General features: G+C 41.1%; 1 protein-coding gene across 1 annotated transcript in view; it reads right to left on the reverse strand.

The window, feature by feature from the left end:
* Positions 1 to 22,104, reverse strand: part of LOC122807244 (embryonic protein UVS.2-like) — a 365,021-nt gene extending 342,917 nt beyond the window's left edge. The window contains exons 1-2 of the mRNA XM_044078329.1: positions 21,812 to 22,104; positions 10,288 to 10,454 (exon numbers count right to left, since the gene is read on the reverse strand). Coding sequence (XP_043934264.1) covers positions 10,288 to 10,309 — 22 coding nt within the window. The 5' untranslated portion in view covers positions 10,310 to 10,454; positions 21,812 to 22,104. The remainder of the gene's footprint in view (positions 1 to 10,287; positions 10,455 to 21,811) is intronic.
* Between the last annotated feature and the right edge of the window lie 4,042 nt (positions 22,105 to 26,146).

Consider the following 26,146-nt stretch of genomic DNA (forward strand, 5'->3'; position numbering starts at 1 on the left):
TATGGTGTTGACCATATGACGTTCGAACTGTTAAAAGTTCAATTATGAAATATAGACGGTCTCTAAATAATCAGCTGGCAAGATTCTCCTCCAGGACTCCATGCAAGAAAGCATGGTATGATAGATGCCTTTTCTTTTTCTTGGGCAGGAATGTCCCTGCATGCTTTTCCACCCTTTCCACTGATATCCAAGGTACTTATGAAGATTCAGAAGGAATCCCCCAAGATCATTGTAGTGACTCCTTTTCTAGCTGAGGCAACAGTGGTTCTTCTGTCTTTTGGAAATGGCCAGGGACAATTACCACAAGCTTCCTCACAGTGGATCTGCTCATACAAGATCAGGGGTATTTGATACACCCTAACCAAAATGATCTTCAACTGACTGCCTAGGTGACAGGGTCCTAATTTCCTTTAGGCTGCTGTTAACTGAGGATGTGCAGTAGGTACTAATGGAGGCAAGAAGAGGATTACCGGCCTCAAACAGATGCCCTACGCAGACCGTCTCAAAAAACTCCAGCTTTACTGTGTCGCATATCGCCTACTCAGAGGCGATCTCTGCCTAACATACAAAGCTATGTCAAACCCAGAGCTGTTGGACATGCTCCACATAAAGAAATCCCAATCCCTCCGAGCTACACACTCTAGAGACCTAAACCTTGTCACCACAATAAACAGAACATGCTGGAGGGATAGATTCTTATCTCAGAGACTTCCCATACTCTGGAACAAACTACCTATCTATATCAAACAAAGCTCCTCATTAGCACTGTTAAAGAAAAATCTTGATGATTGGATGGGAGATAGGAAATTCATCCCGGGATCACTTCTGTGGCTCTGCTTGACAGGGGCACAGGAAAATAATTTTCTTGGGTGGCAAAAGCCAGGTTACTATTTGGCTAGGCTTATATAGGCCCTAGGGCCAATAGCCTAGTACCTACCTATGAAGAAAGCCTGCTATTACAAAATCATATATTAACAAATGAAAAAAGATTTTCTGCTTGGTGCCAGCAATGTAACCAGCCCCCATTCAGAACTAGTTGTTCTCTGGTTTTACAATATTTGTCAGTTATTTTCTTATGGACCTTTCTTACTCTTTCATCAATTTTTTTTTTATTGACCATTTCAGCATATCTGGCAATGGATCCTCCTCTTTCACGCCATTCTCATGTCAGAATGCTTTTGAAAGGGTTTTTACTTAAGAGGACACAAAAAAAAAAAAAACTGGTGGCCCCCTCCTGGGATCTTAAGTTTATGTCTGGCAAGTTAACACTTGCTTTGTTTGAATCAGCTCATCTGGCTGACTTGAGGTTCTTAACACGGAAAACCATTTGTATGAAAAAGGATGTTTAGAGACCAGTTCTGGATCTTTCTTTCACAGACCTGTTTGTTATAGTGCCTGACTTCAAAATGATGTCACATCACAATCTGTTGCATCTTATTCATCATTCTGCAAGAAGAGTATCTGAGTTGCAGGCTCTTATGGTAGTTCAACACTATCTACTTTTTCACAGGGACAGGGTTTCTTTGAGAAATAATCTGTCTTTCATGCCTAAAGTGGTATCTGAGTTTATTTTAAGCCAAGCTGTCCATTCTCCCATTTTCTTTACTGATCCTAAAAATGAGGGAGAAAAGATACTCCATACCTTGGATGTCCACTGATATGTCAGGTACTGTCTTGACAGAACTACATCTTTCAGATCTATGGATCTGCTGCTGTTTTCTTGTTAAGGTAAGAAAAAGAGACAGCCTGTGTCACTACAGACCATTTCAAATGGTTGCATAAGGCCATTACCTTTTGTTAGACTCACCATAAAAAAAGTATTCCACGCAGGGTCAAGGCCTTCTATACCAGGACATTTGCTTCATCTGTGGCTCTTTGGAAAGGGTTAAATTCTAGAAATATTCTAGAGGCAGCAACTTGGCCCTGTATGCATACTGTTACAAGGCATTACAAGCTTGATTCCTTCTCTAGACTTTGCTAGCACTATTTTGCTGGGGCTGCAGAACCTTTCTCCATCCACCTCCCAAAAATTTGTAAGCTGTGGTAATTTACCCAAGTAACATAGGCTAATACAGAAGTGAACAGTATGAAGGACATAGTACAGCTGTGTAAGTAAACCACAGCAGAAGATGTTTAAATGATCACTGCTGCCATAGCCACTCCCTCCCTCCATTCCCCCTTTTTTTATGTGGATTTTTGTCCTTTAAGGGTCAGCCTTCCTCTCTCTGTTGGCATGAAAAGTCTGAACGGCTTGGTATGGAAACCTTCCTTTTAAATCAGCTCAGCTCGAGCTGAGTAACAGTTTGGGGGGGTGGAAGGTGCCCTGAAGCCTTGCAGGATGTCCACCTGTTTTATATGCAGGATATAACCCCTATAGCTAAGGCTACTACAGCAGTGATCATTTGAACATCTACTGTTATGGTAAGTTAACTTACACTGTTGTACTTTTTTGGTCATGTAAGCATTTCTTAGAGCCATAAGTACTAAACATAAATAGCCTCATATATTTCTGTAACTGAGTCTGCAACTGACAGGGGCCTTCAGTCATTGTAATACATGTGAGCAAAAGCCACATTATGATTTTCCCCTTGATTCATGTAATTTTGTCAGTCAAGAGCATTTTTTTTCTTCATAGAAACTAGATTATCCAGCACATTTGCTTCTAAACTGGTGGAAATCAGAGGCACAAATATTTTAAGGGGTATGTATTTTAGTAAAAGCATGTACTACATAATATTTTTACTTCAAATGGTACATACGTTTTGCCTCCTATGCTGAAGATATTTTCTTTGTGTTTTTAAGTTCAGTCTGCCTTTAACTAAAATTCCCAGGTCCCCTTGAGTCTGTGTGAAGTTGAACATGTACCTCACACTCTGTCTCTGTCTTAGTGGAAAGCTCAGATGTGGGGGATTTTCAAGTATTATTAGCAAAAAGAAGCCATTTTTTCTAGAACAGTGGTGAAAGGAAATCCAAAACATGTAAGTTCTTGATGATCATTTTGTTTTTCATCATGCATGCCAGCTTAAAATCATAAGATTAGTTTATGTATCCTGAAGAGTTGCTTTGCTAAGTTATTCTTGTTAAGAGTGCATGGAAATGGTTAAAGGACATATTTACTGGCACAGGCATAGCATGCCAAACCCTCTGCATATAATTCCCCTAGTCCTAGATCTCTTATTCCAGCTTCTACCCCAATTAAGAGAATGAGATCCCCTCTTCCTGAGAAGAAGAGGATCTTTTCTGACTCTGATACTGAGGGCCTGGACTATGCCTCCAAGTTAACCTATCTCCCCATGAGTCTGAAAATAAAGATGTGTGCTCATTAGACTCTGTCAATAAAGAAATATTTCTCAGGGAGCCTATTTCAAAAATGAAAGACTATTTCAAATGGGAAGATAAAGAGGCATCAAAATTTCAGAAAATATATCATGAGTTGCCAAGTATGATTCTCCTAATCCAGTGGTGATACGTTCAATGATAGGAGCTTTAAAAGATGCCTTTATACCTGCTTCTATTTCACTGTACTCCCAACCCTTTGCCCTCAAGAAAACTGACAGATTTTACAGGGTACCTGACACATACAAACTCTTATAAAAATCATGTCACAGACCCTGCTGTTCATCATTCTAAAGACTTTTCTGGTTCAAAGCCTGTGCCAAATGACAGATGGATATGCATTTGATAGATTTTGGTGATACATCACTTCAAAAAACATTTTCTTCTTCTTCTTTATCCCCAAGACATTTCTGGTTACTCTAGGCCTCAGGCATGACTTCTTGCATATTCCAGTTCATAAAATCACAGGTGTTACTTAAGACGCCTTACCTTGGGATTGTGCTTTCAGTTTACAGATATGCCTTTTAGTCTTTCCACTTCAAGAGTTTTCACAAAGAGGCTTGTCCCAGTCATAGCCTTTGAAGATTACAAGGCATTCATGTTTTCTCGTATTTCGATGATTTTCATATTTCAGCTGCCTCAATCCGAGATACCCTAACAGCTCTTTAGTTCCCTAATCATCTTTTCAGCAACCTAGGTTTCAAATTTTACTTGAAAAATCTTATTTATACTGCCCTCATAGGCTAGCATTACTAGGATGTCTCTTAGACACTTTTCTGTTAACAGCTTTCCATCCTCTAGTCAAGGTATGTTCTTACCTGCCTCACTTCCTAAATCTGGTCCATCAAAACACAGCAGGAGAATTCCTGTAAATTCTCAGTTGCACAGCTTCCTCCATTCTAATTATTATATTTGTTTAACTCCAAATGAGAAACATTCATTGGTACCTCAGATCAATTTGGGTCATGCATCTCTGTCCCTTATCTTTCCAAATTCCAGTACTTCGTTTAATCAAGTATGACCTTTTATAGCGGGCCACTTGGGTATTGTTAAATCAGGGCTTTCCTTTTTTTCTCCCTCCTCCTGCTCAGTTAGTCACAACTGACACTTTGGACTTTGCATGAGGAATAATGTCTCAAGTCATCAACATCCAGGGCATGTGGGAGCCTCAATTCAAGAGCAAACACATACATTTCAGAGAGAGAGTGTCTGATAAAAGCTGTCAAATGTCTAAATCAGCTCTTGACTATTATACACCTGTAAGTGATAATAGGCAACACCACAGTGATGTGATCTATAAACAACAAGGGGGGACATAGTAATGCCCCATTTGCAGGTCAGGCATAATTGCCCGAGAGCTAGCAATACAGAACAATCTCACGCTGCATGTTACATACATTCCATCAGAGCAGAATATAACAACAGACTCTGAGCAGATCCAGGATAGATGACTATGAGTGGATGCTTCACTCCAAGGTCTTCCAGGAGACTGTCCATCTGTGGGAACTCCACATGTAGATCTTTTTAGCTTCTATCTCAATAGATAACTGAACCAGTTCTATAACTAGTCATCTTGCAAAAAGACCTGGAAAGTAGATGCATTCTTTCCCATGGATGGGAATATATGCCTTTCCCTCTCTTCCTTTGATATCCAAAGTTCTTCTAAAGATTAAAACCGACTTGTCAAAGATGTTTCTGGTGACTCCTTTTTGGTCCAGGAGAACGTGTTCTTCCTTCTCATACATCTGGCCAGGGATAATTATCAAACATGTCCTCCCAGCATGGATTTGGTCACACAAGAAAAGGGATCCCTAAACCATCACAGCATTCAAAATCTTCACCTGAGTGTATGGATGGTTGTTTTTTGATCCCATTAGGCACCATTTTTTCTGAGTCTGTGCAGCAGAAAAAAAGGAGGTTAGAAAACCTGCTACTAGAATGCCAAATGGAAAACATTCTGTCATTCCACACTCATGACATAATACATCCTCACCTATTAGCGACTGCTGCTCATCCACCAGTAAACTTACCTTTGACCTTATTTATCTCTCTCAAATAAATTAAGACCTCCTAACAAAATTAAAGCCAACCATTAAGTCTCTGATTAGCTCTCCTCCATCTATCATCACAAAACAGCCAAAACCATAGCCTGTTCAATTACTATCTTCATTATCAACTCAGTGCAAGAGCAATATATCCCTAAATTGTGGAAAAAAATAATCATATGTTATCCTCCTCGAGAAAGTCGGTCCAAATAATAGTATATCCAACTACAAACCTGTTGCTGTCCTATCTCCGATAGAAAATATTTCAGAAATGTATTTACAACAACTTCTGCACCAGTTAACTAATAATGACCTCTTATCACCAACTCATCATGTATTCACTCAGAGAAACGGTATGAGTACAGCTCTGTTATAAGTTCTTAGGTAGGTAATAAACATGCTGTCCAAGAGACCATTAATACACATGTAGTCCAAGAGTCCATTAATGATGCTAACCCACATTTCCAGTTATCCCTGTGGTTAAGTGATTTACTCAAGGCCACACAGCAGGCAAATGGAGGCTGAGAGAATCAAACCTTCTACAGCAGAAAGTATTTATTTCTTATTTAATTATTTATTTGTTTTAGTTGACCAGGGAAAGTCTGACTGGGTAAAGCCCATTTTCAGCAGAGGCATAGGGAGAAAAGCTCCACAGTTAAGTTACAAGATGCACATTTATAATTGAAGGGTAAAAACATCTGTACATGAGCTTATTTACATGATTTTTAAGTATTTCTTACATGAATGTTGCATCTTAATACAAAAAAAACAAAAGAGAAATTAACATTGGCTTATTATTGAATAGAAAAAAAAATACAATTTACAAGTACAACTGTAAGTGTCTTGTTAAAACCTCTTAGCCTTAATTCTCTATGCTAACTTCCAGATTTAAAAAAATGATGGACCCAAGAATCTTTAGGTCTTCCATCTGATGCTATCAACAGTTGATCCATTTTGGCTCAAAATTGCTACACTGCTTTTGAATGGCCATGGTAAGACTAGAACCTATTGTCTTCTAATCTGAAGTCAGATGCCTCATCCATTATGCCACATGACCAACCTGTTTGTAATGCCTTTCAGCTTTTCCCGGTTAGGGGTCGCCACAGCGGAACTCCGGTCCACTAATGATTGGCAGTGGATTTTTATGGTGCCGAGTTGCGACCCTGATGCCCAACCTTCAAAGAAGGCACACCCATTCACGCACGCACCTACCTGCATGTCTTTATATGTTACTCGACCATGGGGAGGACATGCAGACTCCACACAGAAGGCGCTCCAGCCGAGAATCGAACGGGAGAACCTCTTGCTGTGAGGTGATAATGCTAACCACTGCACCACCGCGGCCACCTTTTTGTCATCCCATAAAACCAAAACTGTTTGACCATGTCTATTTTTCTGGACTTGTCAAAAGCATTTAATACTGTCTGTCTTGAATTGCTGCTTTAGAAACTCTCCACCCTGTACATCGATGAAACAATGGTCATCTGGTTTAGAGGTTAACGATCAGACCTCAAGCATTCATCTGGAATGACACCTACTCAGCCTTTACATCTAACATGCTCTTTTCAACATATTCATTAAGGAGCTTCATAAAGAGGTTGATACTGTAAGTGTAATATAATATAAAGCAACCACTATTCTTTTTTGATACGTGTCATGGGATTTGTTTGCATCTGCCTGAGCTACCAGCAACTCTGGCAGATTGGGCCTCAATTTATCATCTCATCTGGAGGGCAGGCTGTAGCCATCTGAATGTAGCTGACCATCTGAATGTAGTGGCAAGGTACGGTGGAGTGAAAGGATGCATTTCCACTTAAAGCAACTGCGCTTGCAGAGAGTACTACACCTTATGTTGTATGTTGTTATATCTCAGAATGTGAATTTAATATGCCATGCATATATTGTCAACATTTTAGTACAGTGGAACTTGCTTGTTGCAGATGTTGATCTTTTATTTTTAACTCAGAGGTGTAAAGTAATTGAAGACTTTGAGTGAAGATAGCTCTGCATGCTAACAGACTTCTGATTACATTTTCAGCTGTGTAACTTAGTGGGATTCTGCATAACTTAGTGGGATTCTGCATTTTATTAGTAACATTTATTTTTCCATGTGATACACTCATACTCTTCAAACAGCTACTTTTATTTGGCAGCTAGGGCTGAACAAACTGTCCCCGAGTAGCACACTGGCAAGAAAGTGCCATAAACACTATCTGACAGTGTGTTTTAATGTATTGTAAGAAGCTCTCTCTGAGTTTCAGCTCTGACTGTGGGATAATTGCTATACTGCAGTGGTGGTGCTGCGGTAGCGTTGTTGCCTCACTGTAAGACGTTGTCCTGTTCGATTCTCAGCTAGAGCGTCTTCTGTGTGGAGACATGCGTGAATGGGCATACCTTCGTTGAAGGTTGTGCGTCAGGGCCAGCAACTCGGCAAGTAAAAATCTACTGCCAATCATTAGCGGACTGGAGTTCCGCTGTGGCGACCCCTAACCGGGAAAAACCGAAAGACACAACAGCAACTGTGGGATAATTGCTGAAACCTGGTTAAGAGGGAGTGCTGTCTTTACTCTGAAGACAAGTGTCTTTTACAACACAGACACAAATGTATTCATGCTGTAGGAAAGTCTGCAGATGCAGAATTTTATTATTACGACTTTTGGTCCAGATTACAATTCACTGCAAGCTTTTTATATTGGAATGTCCAGCCAGTGGACTTTGCCTAGAAAAAATTATGTCATGTTACTCCAGTAGCAGCTGGATGTCAGTGCACATTAGGCAGTTCCTACACAGCCTGGGAATGCAAGTAAATTGGAACCGTAAGGGATCGATGAAGACTGGGCTTCCTTGTTTGCAAGGTGGATTGAAAGTAAGGCTGGAGCAAAAAAGACTCCAGGAACACCAGCAAATTTCATACTATCACTAGCCAAAACATGTTCTATATGAAAAAAAATTCTGGCACAGTAAAAAATTAATAGCAGATTATCAGTAAATTTTAAATGCGCACACAAAGAATTGGATAGAAATGGACTAAATGAAAAACAAATGAGTGTTAGACAGGTCATGTCTGGTTAGGAGTGTTCAATTCATTAGCAATATATAGCAAAAAAATTCATCCGAGGCAAATAAAGCAGCAGGTCCTGCTGTCCAACACTATTTAAAAGCTGCACGTTCAAGTTACATCCAGTCAGGAAAACAACTGTACATTAAAAGCCTGGACTAAGTAGAATAATAATAATAATAATACCACCAGGATATTTCCACATTTCCTACCCTGACTAGAAACAAATCCTAAAACTGTCCCATACAAAACAGTCAGGTACAACAGTGTTAACAGATTATCAGTATTGCACTTCAAAAGCACACAGGTAGTTTGAAGTAAATGAAAAAAGACACCTCCCTGATGTCTCTAGATCTGGTATTAAGAGCAAATGTGGTCAGAAATGGTCCATCACATCTTTAGGCACATCGTAATAAGGAAGGAAAAGAATGTACAGGTAACTGCCATATCTCCGTAATTAATTCACTAACAGTCTACAGAAGGGATATGGACTAGTCTGTTGTGAGTTGCCAAAGTGGAAGTGACAAAGGCTATTATTTGCCAGAAAATGTAATGGTAAGAGGCTGTGGGTATGTGTCCTCTCCCAAAATAATTTATAGAAAAAGGGGTACTTTTCCATTATCAGGGCAACAGTTTAAATGCGGGTAGACAGCTCCGAAACTCGGGCTATACTTTTTGGCACAGAGAGGTGTGTTTCTCTCTCCCTTCCTTTGTCCTGTCTTTTGAGCTACATCCCCAACACAAGAAGGACTCTCACTTAGTAATTCACTTCAGAAGTTCAGACTATTTTTTTCTGTATCAACCAAACATAAAAATAAAAAAGAGAGGACACACCACAACACTGAAAGGCAAAATACTGCTTTATTCAAAAGTGATAAAAATGACTAAGCGCTTTCACCTGCACATCCCAGGATTCATCAGAGTTGTATGCCATAGTCATCACTTCCCTTTTATAACTTATTGAAATGACATCACAACATGTTAACTGCTGCCATTTTCAAAGAGTAAAGCCTTCAGTAGTGTTTAAAAACATTAAACTCTTATTATACCTATGCTAAAACCACATTTTATTTAGGAAAAAAGACCTCCACAATTTTCAGGAAATCGACCTTTTCCAATGGGTTGTTACATTATGACAGTTGTCATCCCCCCACCAGAAGCAGGGAATTGTGAAGGGTCAAATGTGTAGACTATCAAGACTGATTAGTGACGACAAACAAACAAATCAAAATAAATAAAGTACTCAACTTCACAGTCAACCTAGATGAGCTGTCTTCCTCACTTCAAGGGCTGCTAGGAACCTGTTACAAAATGTGCCACTACAAACGCTTGCCCTTTCATAACCCCAAAGGTAAAATTAGTACAGAAAAAGACACTTCCATTCCTGTCTTGGAATATGACTTAAGACTGATCACTCAGGATTCCTTGATTAACTCCAACAGTCTGCAAATTATATTGAACAAAAGCTGCTAGGTTTATGGATCACGTCCTCTAGGTTAGAGCACCATAACATCACTCTTAGCGAAACCAGTCAAATGCCAATCCCTGAAAATGTAAATCAGACATGTTCCCCTGTGTTGATTTGGCTGCAAATTGTGGCTGTAGGTAATCTCTGTAATTTCTGTAGAAGAAAATACTGAAATTCATTCTGCTTTTTGTGGCTAATCAAATTACTTTTTTGAGGAGACGGGTCATAATATAAATGTTTTAAAAACAAATTAGATTAGATTAAGCATAGAATATGTTTTGTGTGATGTACTATATATTTCATCATATCAGTATTCAAGTGATATGGACAGTTTTATGTTTAAATTGAAGTTATGAGAAAGAGGCACATTGATTGGATACCTGGATCAATATTATTCCACATAATTTGCACATGGTTGTCCCGGTCACTTCTGCAGTGCTCATGATAAAATCCGAGGGCATGACCCAGCTCATGCTGAATTCCTCCTCTGTATATGCACAGACCAATGTCCTGTTGTCCACCTGTCTTTCCAACGAATGACCAGCACCTGAGAAAGAAAGGAATAATTGCTAGTTAGTAGGCTACACTGAAAGACTATAAATGGTTACATATTGTACTAGGCAAGTATAAGGTTCTGTCTCTACAGAACTGCAAATATTCACATTGTGACGTTTCTGTCAAAGCATTCTGTTGTTCGCTTAAGCACTCCCTAACAAAGCAGAAAACATAATTATATAAATTATGTACAAATATTAAGAGCTCTTTTTATCATACTCCTGTAATACAGTATCAAAAAAAGGGATTCATAAAGTTTGCCACTAAATGTACACTTTCTGTAAAGAAGAACATCTGTAATATATTGCTTATGCTGTTTTATTCACTCAAAAAGGCTACACTAAGTGCATACTTGGTGTAGACTTTGTGGTAACCTACATGAATCCAAGTAGTGGGCATTCAACATTCAAACATTAATAACAATATAGAACTGCATGCTTTTCTTAATTGTATAATGAGCATTATTAAATTTAATTATGTGATTTATACAATGGTTTAATGTAGAAAAATGAAAACTCTATGGTTAAAATAAGAATCGCACAACATAGCTTCATGAGCTGTTCTGCTTTCCATGGGAGGGTTGTTAAATATCAACATCAGAACTATTGTTACTACGAGTTGAATCTAACTGCATTATTAGCAGTTTTTGCACCACTGTAAGATAATTACTTGGAAAGTATTCTTCCATATGTGTGCATTGCAACTTAACATGAATAAAGGAAAGTACCTTGTTAAGAAACTTGCAGTAGATTAAATTACTGGATGTTGGCAGCTGCTTGTACTATATTTGCAAATGCTAAAGTTTTCTTTTATGTGCTGTTTTACAAGTAAATGTAGACACATGACTAATGTCATTAGTACATACGATCAAGGAAGTTCCAGACAAGATAATCATTCTGTGTTCTATATTTTACCGTCTTGTCTTTCAGGTAATAAACCATGATGCAGCTCCAGATTATGATTTAATTCTCCTTTCTCCCAAATTAGTGATTATAGACAACAAAAAGTGAATCAAAAAGATGTGATGTTGTCCTTTTCATTCTTCCTCACTGACGGATTACGGATCCAACCCTCGGATCCAACTCGGCCGCATTCACAAGACTAGGATCCGAATCTCTAACTCCTCCCTCTACCCATACGGCCCTAATCCATCCCCAACTTCTCAGATCTTGTTTGCCACCATGGTGACAGGACTTGGTTTCTGAATCTCAAGTTTTGAGACAGTTGTAAGAGTAGAATTTTCTTGTTTATTTTTGGTAAATCCTTTCTTTCTCTGTTATATCATTACTGCTTGGTACTGATAATGTTGTTTACTCTTCCCACTTTGACTTTAGGCTTCGCTGCTGTTAGGGTTGTCTATCTTCTGCCCCACCCCTACCATTGTTTCTTCCTTTAGTGCCTTTCGGCACTTCTTATAACGTTTCCCCTTGTTGTTAAAAATAAATAAATAAACTTTATTGGGGGGGGGTTCATACTTTCTAGTGTGTGTGGATAGTAGTTAAAGTGTTTATCTTGTTTCTTCTCTTACAGCACGTAACTCATTTTTAGTTTTCTTGTGTGGCCTTTGTGTTAGTTATAGGTTGTGGTACTGTAGCCAGTCATGGCTGAAAAGCCAACCGATTTTAAAAGATGCACTTCTTGTGGGCACAAGATTCCCAAATCAGATGCCCACAAGAAGTGCGTCTGTCGCTTGGGGCCAGAACACTTAAAATCTCAGTGTGATATCTGTGCTTTGTTTAACCACAGAGCCATTTTAGATCGTCGCAGCAAACCGATTCTTAATGGCTTGCTCCCGGCCTCATCCTCTTTCTCACCTGGGGCTCAAACCTCCACAAAAACTCACGGCTTCAAAGAGTCAGGGAAACAAGCCCTCCCTGTCCTGTTTCTCTGAGGGCTTAGTTGGAGCCAGCTGAAAAGCTTAAAAAGACTTCGGCTCTGACCCTTTCAGATCTGAAGAAGGTCACGCCTCTTTCGACTCCAGAAGACTCCTCAGATTTAATGGGGGTGATCATCTTGGTCAGTTTACCATTGCCTTCCACATCAGCCTCAGTTTCCAGAACCTTGGATCCGATGGTTAGGAGCTGATTTCCAGAACTTGTGATACAACCAGTTTTCCCAGGTCTGCAGTCCCGACTCTAAACCAACATTCTAGGCCTGCTTTCTCAGCTTCATCCAGATCCACTAGGAGCTTGACAGAGGCCAATATGGACAGGATGATGCAGAAATTTGTTAGGGCTCAGATCCAGATGGGGGTCTTGCCAACTCTGTCCCCTCTCAGATCTGCGAGTGCATCTGCCCAGCTTGTACACTCTCCTTCTCCGCTCTGACCAGGGGTCTTGGAGTCTCAGGATCCAAGAGAGTTGGCATCAGATAGGAAGCCTCCTTCCTTGATGCCAGCCGTTTCCCTGACCAGCCCTGCTCCAATTCCTTTGGACCAGAGCTGGTTTCGAATCCAGGAAGTTGGTGCTGGATCTTGGGGGTTGGGTACGGCACAGATGCTGTTGGATCCATCCCTTCCCCTTGGTGCCTTGGCTCTTGACAAATCTGATCTGATTCTCTCTGGACAGTGCGGATCCAGAGTTGGCCCTGAGCTCTCATCCTCAGCTGGTTTCAAAGAGGGCAGGAGAGGTTTCCTCAGGTCTGGCAGTCTTCCAGGTGGTAGAAAGGGCCTTCTCTTTGCATAGAGATCTGTCCTGTCACATCTCAGATCCTACCCCTCGCCTGTCATCTGGTCCAAGGACTGAGCACATCATTCCTGCTCCTTTAGGTCAGCCCACCCCAGGAAGCCTCCATATTCATTCCCCAGAGAGTTTTCCCCATTCTTCCCACACCTCCTCCAAACACCCCTCTGAGGAGGTACTGTAGAAGAAGATGTGCAACTGGAGGCACATAGACTCCCCGATGGAGTCTTTCACTGAAGACACTGACTTCGATGAGGGAGAAGGATCCCCTCAATCACTACCTGTTGATATCTCCTTTGGAGACCACCTCAAAATCCTTAAGCAGATGGGTAACTGATCTTTCCAACCTCCTCCTCCTCCTGAGGAATCTCTGTTTCTGGAGGCTTTTGGGGCGGGCTCATCTATGTCTTGGGCGACCCCCAACAATGGAGGAACTTATTGACCCAGTTTCCCGCCGGTCTTGGAAGGAAGTGGATAGTGTCATGCCCATCTCCCAAAACATGGACAATTTTCTAGTTCCCCCAACAGACAGAAATCATTGGAGTAAGAGTGTCCCTGTTGATGCCATAGTTGCAGTGGTAGCCACTAAAAAGGAGCTAGCCGAGCAGAGCTGATCTGTCCATCCACCAAATAAGAAGTCCAGAGCCTTGGACAGATTTAGAAAATGCATTTACAACTCAGTCATGTTCGTTAAATTACTGGCACATTTTACCCACTTACAGAAAGATTTGATAAAGGAACTCAAACTCTCTCACATGTTCATGTCTGTGGAGGATCTCAAGAAATTTTCTCCTCAACTGGCCTCTCTTTCATCCATTGCCAATTCATCGATGAGACAGATCTTCCATACAGTGGAGGGTGCCTCATGAGCAGCCAGTTCAGCTGCAGCCATTAGGAGACATGCCTGGATGAAGCTATGTGACTTTGTGGAACCCTTTAAGACATCTTTTGTTAGTGCCCCCCTTTGGCTCCTCCTTGTTCAGGCCATAAGTGAAAGATATGCTTACTTGCAGTGGGAGGAAGGAAAGATGCTGTCTACTGTCAGAATCAAATTTTCTGACCTTCAACGAATGTTCTGTAGAAACAAAAGAGGTGGGAAGAAAATGTGGTTCCGGATATCTCTGGGACCTTTTCAAGATCCACACAGGAACACTTCCTCCAGAGTCAGTGGAGAAGGGTTCAATGGCAGATGTCACCCCAGAGGCAGAGGGAGTCCGCATAACCATGGCTTCAGAGACTCCTTCTCTCTAAAGCCTTATCAGCGCTCCTGAAGTGCTGCCCAACTGTCCATCTCTGGAGGCTTTCAGGGGCTGTGTTGTCCTGCACCTGGACACCCGAACAAATCTTACAAACAATGCATGGGTGCCAAGCATAATATCAAGAGGTTAATACATTCTCATTTTTCCTTCCGCCTTCTGTCACAAGGAGGAAATTCTCGGATATTCCATTGAGTCAGAGGGAGTACGCAGCTCAATAGTCATCTAGGAGGTCCCACCTGAACAAATGGGATTCGGAACTTGCTCCCTCCTCTTTTTGGTGCCAAAAAAAACAGAGGACCTGAGACAATTTTGGATATAAGCAATCTGTATCAGTATTTAAAGAAGTCAAAGTTCTGAATGGTTACAGTTCATTCCATGCTGCCCCTTCTGCACAAGGATGATTGGATGTGCTGTATAGATCTCCAGGATGCGTATTATCACATCAAAATAGACAGGCGCTCCAGGAGACACCTGCCCTTTTCAGCTGGGAGCCAGTCATTACTGATTCAGAGCCCTGTCCTTTGGACTCTGCACAGCTTCCCAGGTGTTTACCAAATGCATGGCAGTCGTGGAAGTGGGACTTCAAGCCAGGGACTACTTACTTAGGATCTCCAACTCCCTAGGCATTATGATAAATCTTGCCAAATAAAAGCTGAATCCTGTTCTGTGTCTATAATTTATAGGAACTCAACTGAATACAAAGATTCAAGTGGCCTCATTGCCCCTTCATAGCCTCACATCCTTGAGAAAACTGTCTTGTCTGTCCCCTCCACCCATATTAGTGTTGCAAGCTCTTTGGTCATTGTCAGCTGCCAAACTTCTAGTTCCTCTAGCAAGATTCTTCATGTGTAGCCTGCAAAGGACTTTGACGGTACAGTGGTCTGTTCTTTATCAGCCTGTCTCTGTTCCCATCAAACTCACTTCAATTTGCAAACATCATATTCACTGGTGGAGCCAATCAGTTGATCTATTTTTGGGCAGCCCTTTTTCCCTTTCTCCCCCAATATTCACAGTGACCACGGATGCTTCCCAACTGGGGTTGGGAGGCATTTCAAGGGAAAAATGGTCCAAGGCACGTGGTTGCCCTTGGAGACCAGGTTGCATATCAATGTCCAAGAGATGAGAGCAGTCCTTCTAATGTTGCAAGCCTTTCAGGGCATTCTCTGCTAGAGACTATTGCAGTACACACAGACAACATCAGTAGTCTGGCACATCAACAATGAAGAAGGAACCCATTCCTACCTGTTGTGCAAAGAGACCATGAGGGTCTAGGAATGGGCAATCTCTTCAGACAGCTTTCTAATTGCAATGCTCATACTGGGGAAAACCAACACACTGGCAGACAGACTCAGCAGGTCCATTCTGATTCCTCACGAGTGGTCCCTCAATCAAGCAGTAGTGAACACGATTTTCAGCTACTGGGGCCAGCCTTGCAGCAACCTCTTTGCCTCTCCCCTCAACAAGTGCAGCAAGTACTCTGGGGGAGTCACTGAGGGATGCTCTGATTCACAAATGGCCCCTGGGTCGCCTATATGTCTACCGCCTTCTTCCACTGATCCGGAAGGTTTTACAGAAAGCAAGCAGGCTGAAGAGCTCAGTCATCCTTGTTGCCGTCTTTTTGCCTCAACAGGTATGGTTTCCCTTCCTCTGGTCTCACCTGAAATATCCTCCATGGACACTGGAGCCCAGCCAGGATCTTGTATCTCACCCATCAGAAAGTCAGCATCCCAGTCTTCATGCCGTCAAGCTGACTGCATGGTTTCTCCAATTCCAGTGATAGTAAGACAGCCCAGGCTAGCTTTCCCAGGTCATGACATTATCTTGGCCTCCCGGAAGGCCTCTACCAAGAAAGTCTACAGAAGCAAATGGAAAAGATTCTCTATATGGACTTCAAAAGAGAATATTGACCCTTTCACAGCTCTGCTTCTATTCTTCTATTTCTTGCTTCTCTTTTTATGGACGGAGCTAATTTTTCTACTGTTAAACTTCAGATCTGATGTCAGTTTTCATTCTGACCTCAGCTGATAGGTTCAGATCTGGGCCCTTGGATCCGACTTGGCTGTTGTAAAAGCTCATGGCAATCTTGAACTCTCGAGCTTCTCCCTTTACAGAAACAGATGCTTGGTGCCAGAGCCATGGGCTGAAGCTCAATGCCAAGAAATGTATGGTTATCCCCTTTGGAGAAAAACATGTACCCATGAATTACCACATAGGTGGAAGTACACTAAACACCGAAAGCGTGATAAGAGACTTAGGGACACAGGTGGACAGTGGTCTCACCTTCGATAGCCACATCGCCACAACAGTCAGGAAATCCTTCTGTGGCACACCTCATCACCAAGGGCTTTTCATCCAGAAAAAAGGAGGTCATTATCCCACTGTACTCAGCCCTCATTAGACCCATTATAGAATACAACCCCCATTTGGTATGTACCTCTCAAGACATCTGCAACAACTGGAAAGGCCGCAGAAATACCTCACTAAAAGAATCACAGGCCTAAAGCAGATGCCGTACGCTGACCACCTTAAAAAACTCCAGCTATATTCTGTCACATATCGTCTACTCGGAGGTGATCTCTGCTTAACATACAAGGCCATATCAAACCCAGAGCTGTTGGACATGCTACACTTAAAGAAATCCCAATCCCTCAGAGCCACATGCTCCAGGGATCTAAACCTTGTCATCACAATAAACAAAACATGCTGGAGGGATAGGTTCCTGACCCAGAGACTCCCCAGACTCTGTAATAGATTCTCCATACATGTCGAGCAGAGTGCCTCTTTGGCCCTCTTCAAAAGGAACCTTGACGATTGGATGGGAGAAAGGAAATTCACCCTGAGGATCACATCAGTTGCCCTGCTAGACAGGGGTCGAGGGAAGTAAATAGTGTGGGAAGAAATAGCCAGGGAATTGTTATGGCTAGGCTTGTATAGGCCCTAGGGCCGATAGCCTAGTACCAACCTATGAACCTATTACCTAGAATGCACCAAGCCTTATTACATCCAATCTCTTTTGCCCCTTTCAACCAAAAGACGTGGTCCTTCGTTCTCTCGAGCTTGGAGTGCTAAGTAGCTTTAAAACTTAATTTTATACCTTTAATCTCCTATATATATCTCTCATAACTCTCTTAACAAAGGTTTTTTTGTTAATCTGCCTTACTTTTTACAGCAAAATCTCTGTTTCTCTCTTTTTACTATTAGCGGTATTTCTTGTTACTATCATTAGTAACTTCTCTCTCTCGCCTGCGTTTTGTTGTAGGCTTCAGTACTATTGTTGACATTTTCTTTCTTTCTCTCCTTTGCTACCTTTAAAAAAAACTTTCTTCTTTTAAAGTTATATTTCTGTTTTTACCACTGTTGTTGGTCTTCTTCTTTTGTGATGGCTGGCAAGGAAAAGCTCCCGGCTGGGTTAAAAAAATGTGGAAAATGGAGTCAAACAATTCCTGCTTTTGACTTGCATACTTTGTATGTTTTATGCTTGGGCCCTCTCCACCTCTGGGAGAATTATACAATCTTCCATGCTTTCACCCCTAGAGTGTTGGTAAATCTCAGAAATAAACTGATTCTAAAGGGACTTTTGCCTTCTTCCTTTGATGAAGCTATATCTAGACCATCCAAGGAAATACTCAAGAAAACATCTGTCACTTCTCCAAGCCCCTCTTCTGCATCTTCCAGGTCCTTGGAAAAATCCATAAAAATAACAGCTTCTGATCCATCCTCTTCTTTGGATTTGACTAAGTCCAAAACCAAGTCCCTGGATCCAATGGCTTCTTCAGATCTGAAGTCTCTGAAACGCAAGGATTCATCGGATCTGAAGACCTTGGATCACATACCTACTTTACCGACTTTGCCTAGAACAAGGTACTTCCCTTTGTTGGACCTGGTTCCATTTAAAAGTACATTCTCCCTTTCTAGAAAGACCAAAATCACCATCGGCTCTATCCATCCAATCATCTAGGAGTCTCACTGAAGAAGATATAGAGAGGCTACTGAGAATGATCCTATCAGCGCAGAACCAGCCTGCCCATTCTTGGCTCCTACCCCATCTGGTCGGGAATCCCATGCATCTACAACTCCTCCTCTACCAATTCCTCCTTTGACTCCTATTCAGGTTTCAGAGCCCTCGGATTCAAGTCATCCAGCACCGTTTTCTTTGGATCAGAGGATTTTTGTATCCCTGGATCTGAGACTTGCTCTGAACTCTTTGAGAGAGCTCTCTGTGCCAATTATACCCTGTTGGGTCTGAGGTGCTGCAGTCGACTCTGAAGGTTTCGGAGCCGCCTTTGCATCTTGGAGCCTCTGTGATGGTCAGTTCAGGTTTAACTTCGGCCTCTGGGTGACTGTCCTTGGAGCAGGCCAGGACTTCGTGTCAGAGGCTTGACCTGTCAGATCCAGGTCCTTATCCCTCTCAAAGACAGTCTGCCTTTAGAGTTTTGGACAAAACAACTGCAAACATGAACACGAACCAAAAGAAATACTCTAGGTAGCAGACAGGAACACCACCACAGGAAGGTAAAACAGATCCTTTATTCACAAATCCAAGTCCTGGTACCTCGGCTTTTCGCCTTCAATGGAACATTTTATCATTCAAAAACCTTCTCTTTAAATATAGCAGCAATTAATTCATCAGCCAACCCCCTAATTAATCAATTGAAACTGATTTGTTCATTTGCACTGTGAACAACATTACATTGATTAAATACAAACTTCATCTTACAAAAACACTTCAGAATACATAGTCCCTAGTGCAAAAAATCTTACATAATGTCAGCTAAATGAATAAATAAATAAGTGGATATAACAAATACATACAATACACTGAATGCCCAATATATTAAATATACACTAAATACCCAATGTATTAAACAACTTTGATGTGTGCCTGACCATGCAATAAGAATTTTTTTAAAAATGTTACAAAAAAATCAACCTATCATGTCACAATACAAAATCTATTTACCAATTCACCCAAGTGTAATGTATAGTAACATACTTCAGTACTGAAAAATTAAGTTTATAATGGTATACCCATATCCAAATTCATACCCCTTGGATATAAAGTATGGTAATTTAGAATCATCTTATATTCCAATTTATTAAGCTCAGCTTTGAAATTGCCCGCTTCAAAATATGGTCTGGCCAACACTCTGAAAATGAATCCATCCGTGCAACTATTGTGGACACCAGTGAAATGTGAAGCAACGGGGCTGTCCAGGTTATCCCTTCTCATGTCCCCTAGATGTTCTAAAATACGAATTTTGATTTTCCTAGTAGTTTGACCAATATACCATAATGGTTTAGCACAATCACAACCCAAAATGTAAACTACCCCATGTGACAAACAATTAAATCTTTCAAAAGCCCGGTACTTTTTTCCATTAATTTTCTTACCATCTAAATTTCTGGCCAAATGACACACTGAACATTTTCCACACTTTTTCATACCAACGTTCAAACCATGCATCGGATATTCTAACTTTTGACTCAACAATTCTTTCAAATTGTTGAATCTTCTATAAGAAAATGTGACATGCTTGGGAAATAAACATCCCACTGTCACATCTTCACAAACTAAATACCAAAACTGTCTAATAATCTTCTCAACTACTAGTGAAAAATCTGAATATCTAGAGACGAAGAACAATCTTTTATCATTTTCACCTGGACATGATTTATTATAGCCCTTACCTACATTTATCCCCCCTCCTCCACATAATCGAGTTTTAATAGCTAGCAATGCCTGTTCTGAATAACCTCTATTGGAAAGTCTAAGAAATACTTCATTAAGTGTTTCATCCCATAATTTTGGATCAGATGTATTTCTAAGAATCCTTTTGAATTCCCCTTCAGGCAATGCCCTGATTAAATGTGGAGGATGCATGCTGCTGGCATGCAGGAAATTATTCACAGAAGTTGCCTTCCTAAACGGTCTAAATTGCACCTTGTGATCTTTCCCAACATAAAATTCAACATCCAGAAAATAAATTTTTTCCTCTGAATATTCAAACACAAAATTAAGCCCATGATAATTTAAATTCAAGTCCTGTATGAAAACATCAAATTGAGATGGCCTTCCCCTGCATACAAAAATGAGGTCGTCAGTGTATCTTTTATAAAAAATAACATTGTTAACGAAAAAGCTATTTTGAAACATAAATTCTTTTTCAAACTCCCCCATATATATAATTGCATAACTAGGAGCAAAGGCCACACCCATAGCTGTTCCCTTGATCTGAAGGTAAAATTCCTTATTCCATACAAAATAGTTATGTGTGAGGCTATATTCTAACAATGACAACAAAAATGCAGTTCTAGGTCCTTCTCCCATCACCCTTTTCATTGCTTGCAAGCCCCACCGCTTATCAATATTTGTGTATAATGAGGAAATATCCACAGTTGCCCAATAAAATTGCTTATCCCATAACATCCCCCGCAATTCATCACAAACATCTTGAGTATTCTTAATGTGTAAAACTATTTTGGGTAAATAAGATTTAAAATGGAAATCAAGGAATTTATTTGTTCTTTCAATATATGAACCAGTTCCTGAAATAATGGGTCTACCTGGAGGGTTAACCAAGTCCTTATGAACTTTTGGAATTGCATAAATATAGGGGTGCCTGGGCTCTTTCAAAAGCAATTTTTTAACATCATTACTAGACAAAAAACCAAGCCTCTCCCCTCTCTCAAGCAATTCGACAAGTTCATCTGTGTATTGTCTTAATGGGTGAACATTCAATTTCCTGTATACATCTTCACTGAGCAAATTTTCAACAATGTCAATGTACTTTTCTTCATTTATAATAACCCAGTTGCCTCCTTTATCAGCGGGTCTAACCACTACCTTATCCAGGTTTGTCCTCAGCTCCTTTAAAGCAAACCATTCTTCCTTAGAGAGATTAAATAATCTCTTCTTTTTACAAAAATCAATGTATGCTTTTTCCACGCTGGCACAAACTACATGTTCAAAAACATTAATAGCAGACGAACGCTTAGGAGGCAAAAAAGTACTATTACTAGAAAATTTAGGCAAAAGTAGCCTGTTATAACCCATACCAAATGGTTCCCCACTCAAAACATTATTGCAACTGTTCTCATGTTCATTATTTGATTCATCCAGAATGCTATAAATGCTCAGATTAAGCAATTCATCCTCATTAATGCTATCTTCCATGTTTACATTCATAGAATCCACACAAATATTTTCATTGCATTCAGAAAATAAACCTTCAAATTAAGTTTCCGCACAAAACTTCTGATGTCCAAAATGACATCAGCTAGAGTGGGCAATTTTGTGGGAATGAATTTAGTACCCTTATGTAAAACATTACACAATTCTGGAGAGAGATAAATGTTGGAAAGATTCACAATACTTAATTTATCAGAATATGTGGAAGAAACAATCTTACCATGAATATTAAAGTCACAAAAGGGATTCTCAATAGTGTCCACAAAACGCACAGATGCCTCATTCTCAGCGCTGGACAACCTCACAGTCCGGGCGACACCCGCTATACATTTTGATGAAAAAAAGTTTTATTTCCTTGATTCTTCCTAGACCGAGTCTGCATACAAGATTTCTTTGCATTTTGATCACTCTTGCTACCTCCTGTTCTTTCCCTCGAACTGTCTAAACCAGCATCTTCAAAAGACACATTCTTACAGCTACCGACAGTCTTCATAGAACAGCAAGATGAACCATGTTCACTTCCGGACATGCGCATATTGACATTACGGCATTGACGACGACCCTTGCGTGGCCAATTAAATACTTCATCCCTTTCGTAATCTCTTATGTCCCTATTAAGTTTAGAACGTTTTTTTCCCACAACATCGTTTTCTACTTTAACAATCTTTTCATTGATAGTTCTAAAGACAGTTTCAAAAACATTGGGTGAAGTCTTATCCGTTAGTTCTTGCTGCAATTTGACAATCTCCTTACGTAGATTGTCAACAACCCTATTATTTTTCTTAATCAGTATCTTTAACCAGCTAAGAGTACATGCTTGAGCGACCTGTCTCCATTCCAAAAGCAGGTCGCTCTCATCCTCAGCAAATCCGCCCGCCGGTAACTTGTCAATGTGTAACCCTCTAGGAGTGATGTTTAAAGAAATATATTTTTCGAGTAATTTTGAATCATAGTAAACAGTCACCTCTTTGGACATGAGCCTCTCAAGTCTGGCAAATTCATCTGAACATGAACCGAATCCTCCAGTAGACCACAAATCAGAAGCGGCACATTTTTTCTCTCTCTCCCTCAAAACTTCATTAAACAGAAAATATCCACCAGCTCTGCCATTTACACCATTGGCGTTTCCTTCAGCTACAACCGAACCCATGACAAAACAACTGCAAACACGAACACGAACCAAAATAAATACTCTAGGTAGCAGACAGGAACAACACCACAGGAAGGTAAAACAGATCCTTTATTCACAAATCCAAGTCCTGGTACCTCGGCTTTTCGCCTTCAATGGAACATTTTATCATTCAAAAACCTTCTCTTTAAATATAGCAGCAATTAATTCATCAGCCAACCCCCTAATTAATCAATTAAAACTGATTTGTTTATTTGCACTGTGAACAACATTACATTGATTAAATACAAACTACATCTTACAAAATCACTTCAGAATACATAGTCCCTAGTGCAAAAAATCTTACATAATGTCAGCTAAATGAATAAATAAATAAGTGGATATAACAAATACATACAATACACTGAATGCCCAATATATTACATATACACTAAATACCCAATGTATTAAACAACTTTGATGTGTGCCTGACCATGCAATAAGAATTTTTACCTTCCTGTGGTGGTGTTCCTGTCTGCTACCTAGAGTATTTCTTTTAGAGTTTTGGAGAAAGCACTGTCTGCATCTCAGACTCAGATGGTGCTTCCCCATCAGATCCTGTATCTATTTAGGTTCCACCTCTGCACCTTGAGTCTCAACTATCCTCTTTACAATGACAACAGATATCAAAACCTCAGACTTCCCACCAGCCTATTCCTTCCTCTTCTGATACCTCCCCAGAGTATCACACTGAGAAGGTCTCTAAGAAGAGGGCATGCAAGAGGAAGCATACAGATTCCCCTGAATCTGTCATAGAGGACAAAGATTTTGATGAGGGTGAGGGATCCCCATGTTCACCACCTGACATTATCTCATTCAAAGACATCCTTGAGATCCTGAAACAGAGAGTGGCTGGAAGCCCAGCAAAACCGTTCATTGGAGGAATCTGTGCTACTGGGGGCTTTGGTACTGGCCTATCAACTTCCTGAGTGATTCCGCCTGCTGACAAACTCCTGAAGTTGGTCTCTCACCAGGCATGGAAGGAACCTGACATCACTGACCCCATTCCCAGGATGCCAGATAAGATCATGACCCCAACCCCCCCCCCCAAGACTTAACACTTTTGGTCAAAAGGCCCGCCCCTGTCCCCCTGTTGATACCATAGTCATGGCTGCAGCCACCAGAAGGGAACTTGCTGATGAAAGTACCTCTGTTCATTCCCCTGACAGGGAGTCGCGGGTGATAGATTTGGGAGGAGTGTCTATGCTTCAGTGACCTTTGCCTTAAGGTCTTTGAATTCTTTGTCACATTTACTAGACTTCAGAGGAATCTGATTAAGGAACTGTCAGGTACTCTCACAGGAACCTTGTATGAAGAGGTGAAATATTCCATCACTTCTCAGCTGGCAACCCTACAATTGATTTCCAACTTGTCCATGAGGCTTATTTCTAATGTGGCAGAAGGAATCTCAAGAGAAGTGAGTTTAGGCATAGCCATTAGGAGCCACACCTGGTTGCTTTTGTTTGATTTTGTGGAACCATTTCAGTCTACATTTGTCAGTGCTCCTTTTGACAGCACCTCTCTTTTTGGCCTCAAAGTAAGAGATACATTGTCCATGTGTGAGAAGGATGGAAAGACCCTCTCTGCCATGGGCGTACATTTTTCCACCACCCCCCCAAAGAAACTTTTTGAGGAATCATCGAAGTTGTGGCAAGATGGGGTTCAAGAAATCACAAAGATCTTTTCAAGACACACATGGAGGGTCTTCCCCCAGAGGCAGAGGGGGAAGTTCATATGTTAGTCACTGTCATCATGGCAGAGGAGGCCTGCAGCATCAAGGGTCCAGAGAATCTTTCTTTGGCAAACCCTTCCAACACTCCTGAAAGCAGGCCTGATTGTCTCCCTCTGAAGACGATTGAGGGTCGTTTGTCTCTGCAGTGGGGACCCTGGCTAGAAAACAAATGATACTTGAGTGCAGAGGATCATGTCCAGAGGATATATAATTCCATTTTCCCTTCTTCCTCTAAATTCCAGGAAAATCCCCAATGTTCCACCCAGTGAGAGGGAACAAGCAGCCATTCAAATACAAAAGTTGCTAAACAAGAGAGTCATCCAAGAGGGTCCTCCTAGATGAGAAAGGATCCGGAACTCACTCAAGATTCTTTAGTGTCAAAGAAAACAGGGGACTGGAGACCAAATCTGGATCTCAGTAATCTGTACAACTTTGCTCGGAAGACAAAGTTCCAGATGGTTACTGTTCAGTCCATTCTTCCATTTTTGGAAAAGGATGACTGGATGTGCTCAGTAGATCTCCGGGATGTGTATTATCATATAAAAATGAACAGACGGTCTAGGAAATTCTTACACTTCCAGGTGGGAGTCAGTCATTACCAGTTCAGGGCACTGCCCTTTGGTCTCACAATAGCGCCCAGGGTGTTCACCAAATGCATGGCAGTGGTAGCAGCTCATTTGAGACTGCATGGATTCTGGGTGTTTTTTTACTTAAACGGCTGGGTCATCTCTGTCCTGACCAGGCATCAGCTCATTATAGCAAGAGAAGAAGTAATCCATACTTGTGCACAGTTAGACATAACCATAAGTTTCGAAAAATCACATCTTCAGCCACCTCAGACTACAGAGTTTATAGGAGCACTGCTTGACACAAGATCAGCAATAGCCTCCCTTCCTCTCTCCAGAATTCGAACTCTAAGATTGCAAGTCAACAGGATACTTTGGAGTATCACAGTCCCAGCTGACCTGGTCCTACAGGCAATAGGTTTGATGGAGCAGCAATAACCCTTGTTCTGCCAGCCAGATTCCACATGAGGATTCTTCAGTGGATGCTGGCATCTCAATGGTGGCTACTTCAGCTACCCTTGTCCACTGAATATGAATCACCGACTCATGAAAAAAGGATTTGAGGCGGTGGACCCAGTCAGAACTACTGCTCCAGGGCCATTTATTTGTCCTTTCTCAACCCAAGGCCATAGTGACCACGGATGCTTCCCAGCTGCGGTGTGGGGGGGGGGCATTACCTGGGAAAGACAGCCCAAGTCATGTGGTCCCCTGAAGAGGCACGTTTGCATATAAACATTCTGGAGTTGAGAGCAGTGTTTTTAGTGTTATAAGCCTTTCAGGAAGTTCACCTGTCTGGAATGATTGCAATACAAACAGTATGTCAATGGTGTGGTACATCAACAAACAAGGAAGAACCAAATCATACCCCTATGTTGAGAAGCACTACGGATGTGGAGATGGGCAATCTCTTCCAGCTGCTTTCTGTTAGCAATGCACATTCTGGGAAAGTCTAGCGTGCTAGCAGGCAAATTGAGCAGGTGCCTTCTGTTACCTCATGAATGGTCTCTCAACCAAAAAATAGTGGAAATGATTTTCTACAAGTGGGGCCAGCCTTGCTGCAATCTGTTTGTTTCTTCCCTAAACAACATG

This window comes from Protopterus annectens, chromosome 7.part0 (genome assembly GCF_019279795.1).
Source record: "Protopterus annectens isolate FY-2018-M chromosome 7.part0, PAN1.0, whole genome shotgun sequence".
Classification (NCBI taxonomy): Eukaryota; Metazoa; Chordata; order Ceratodontiformes; family Protopteridae; genus Protopterus; species Protopterus annectens.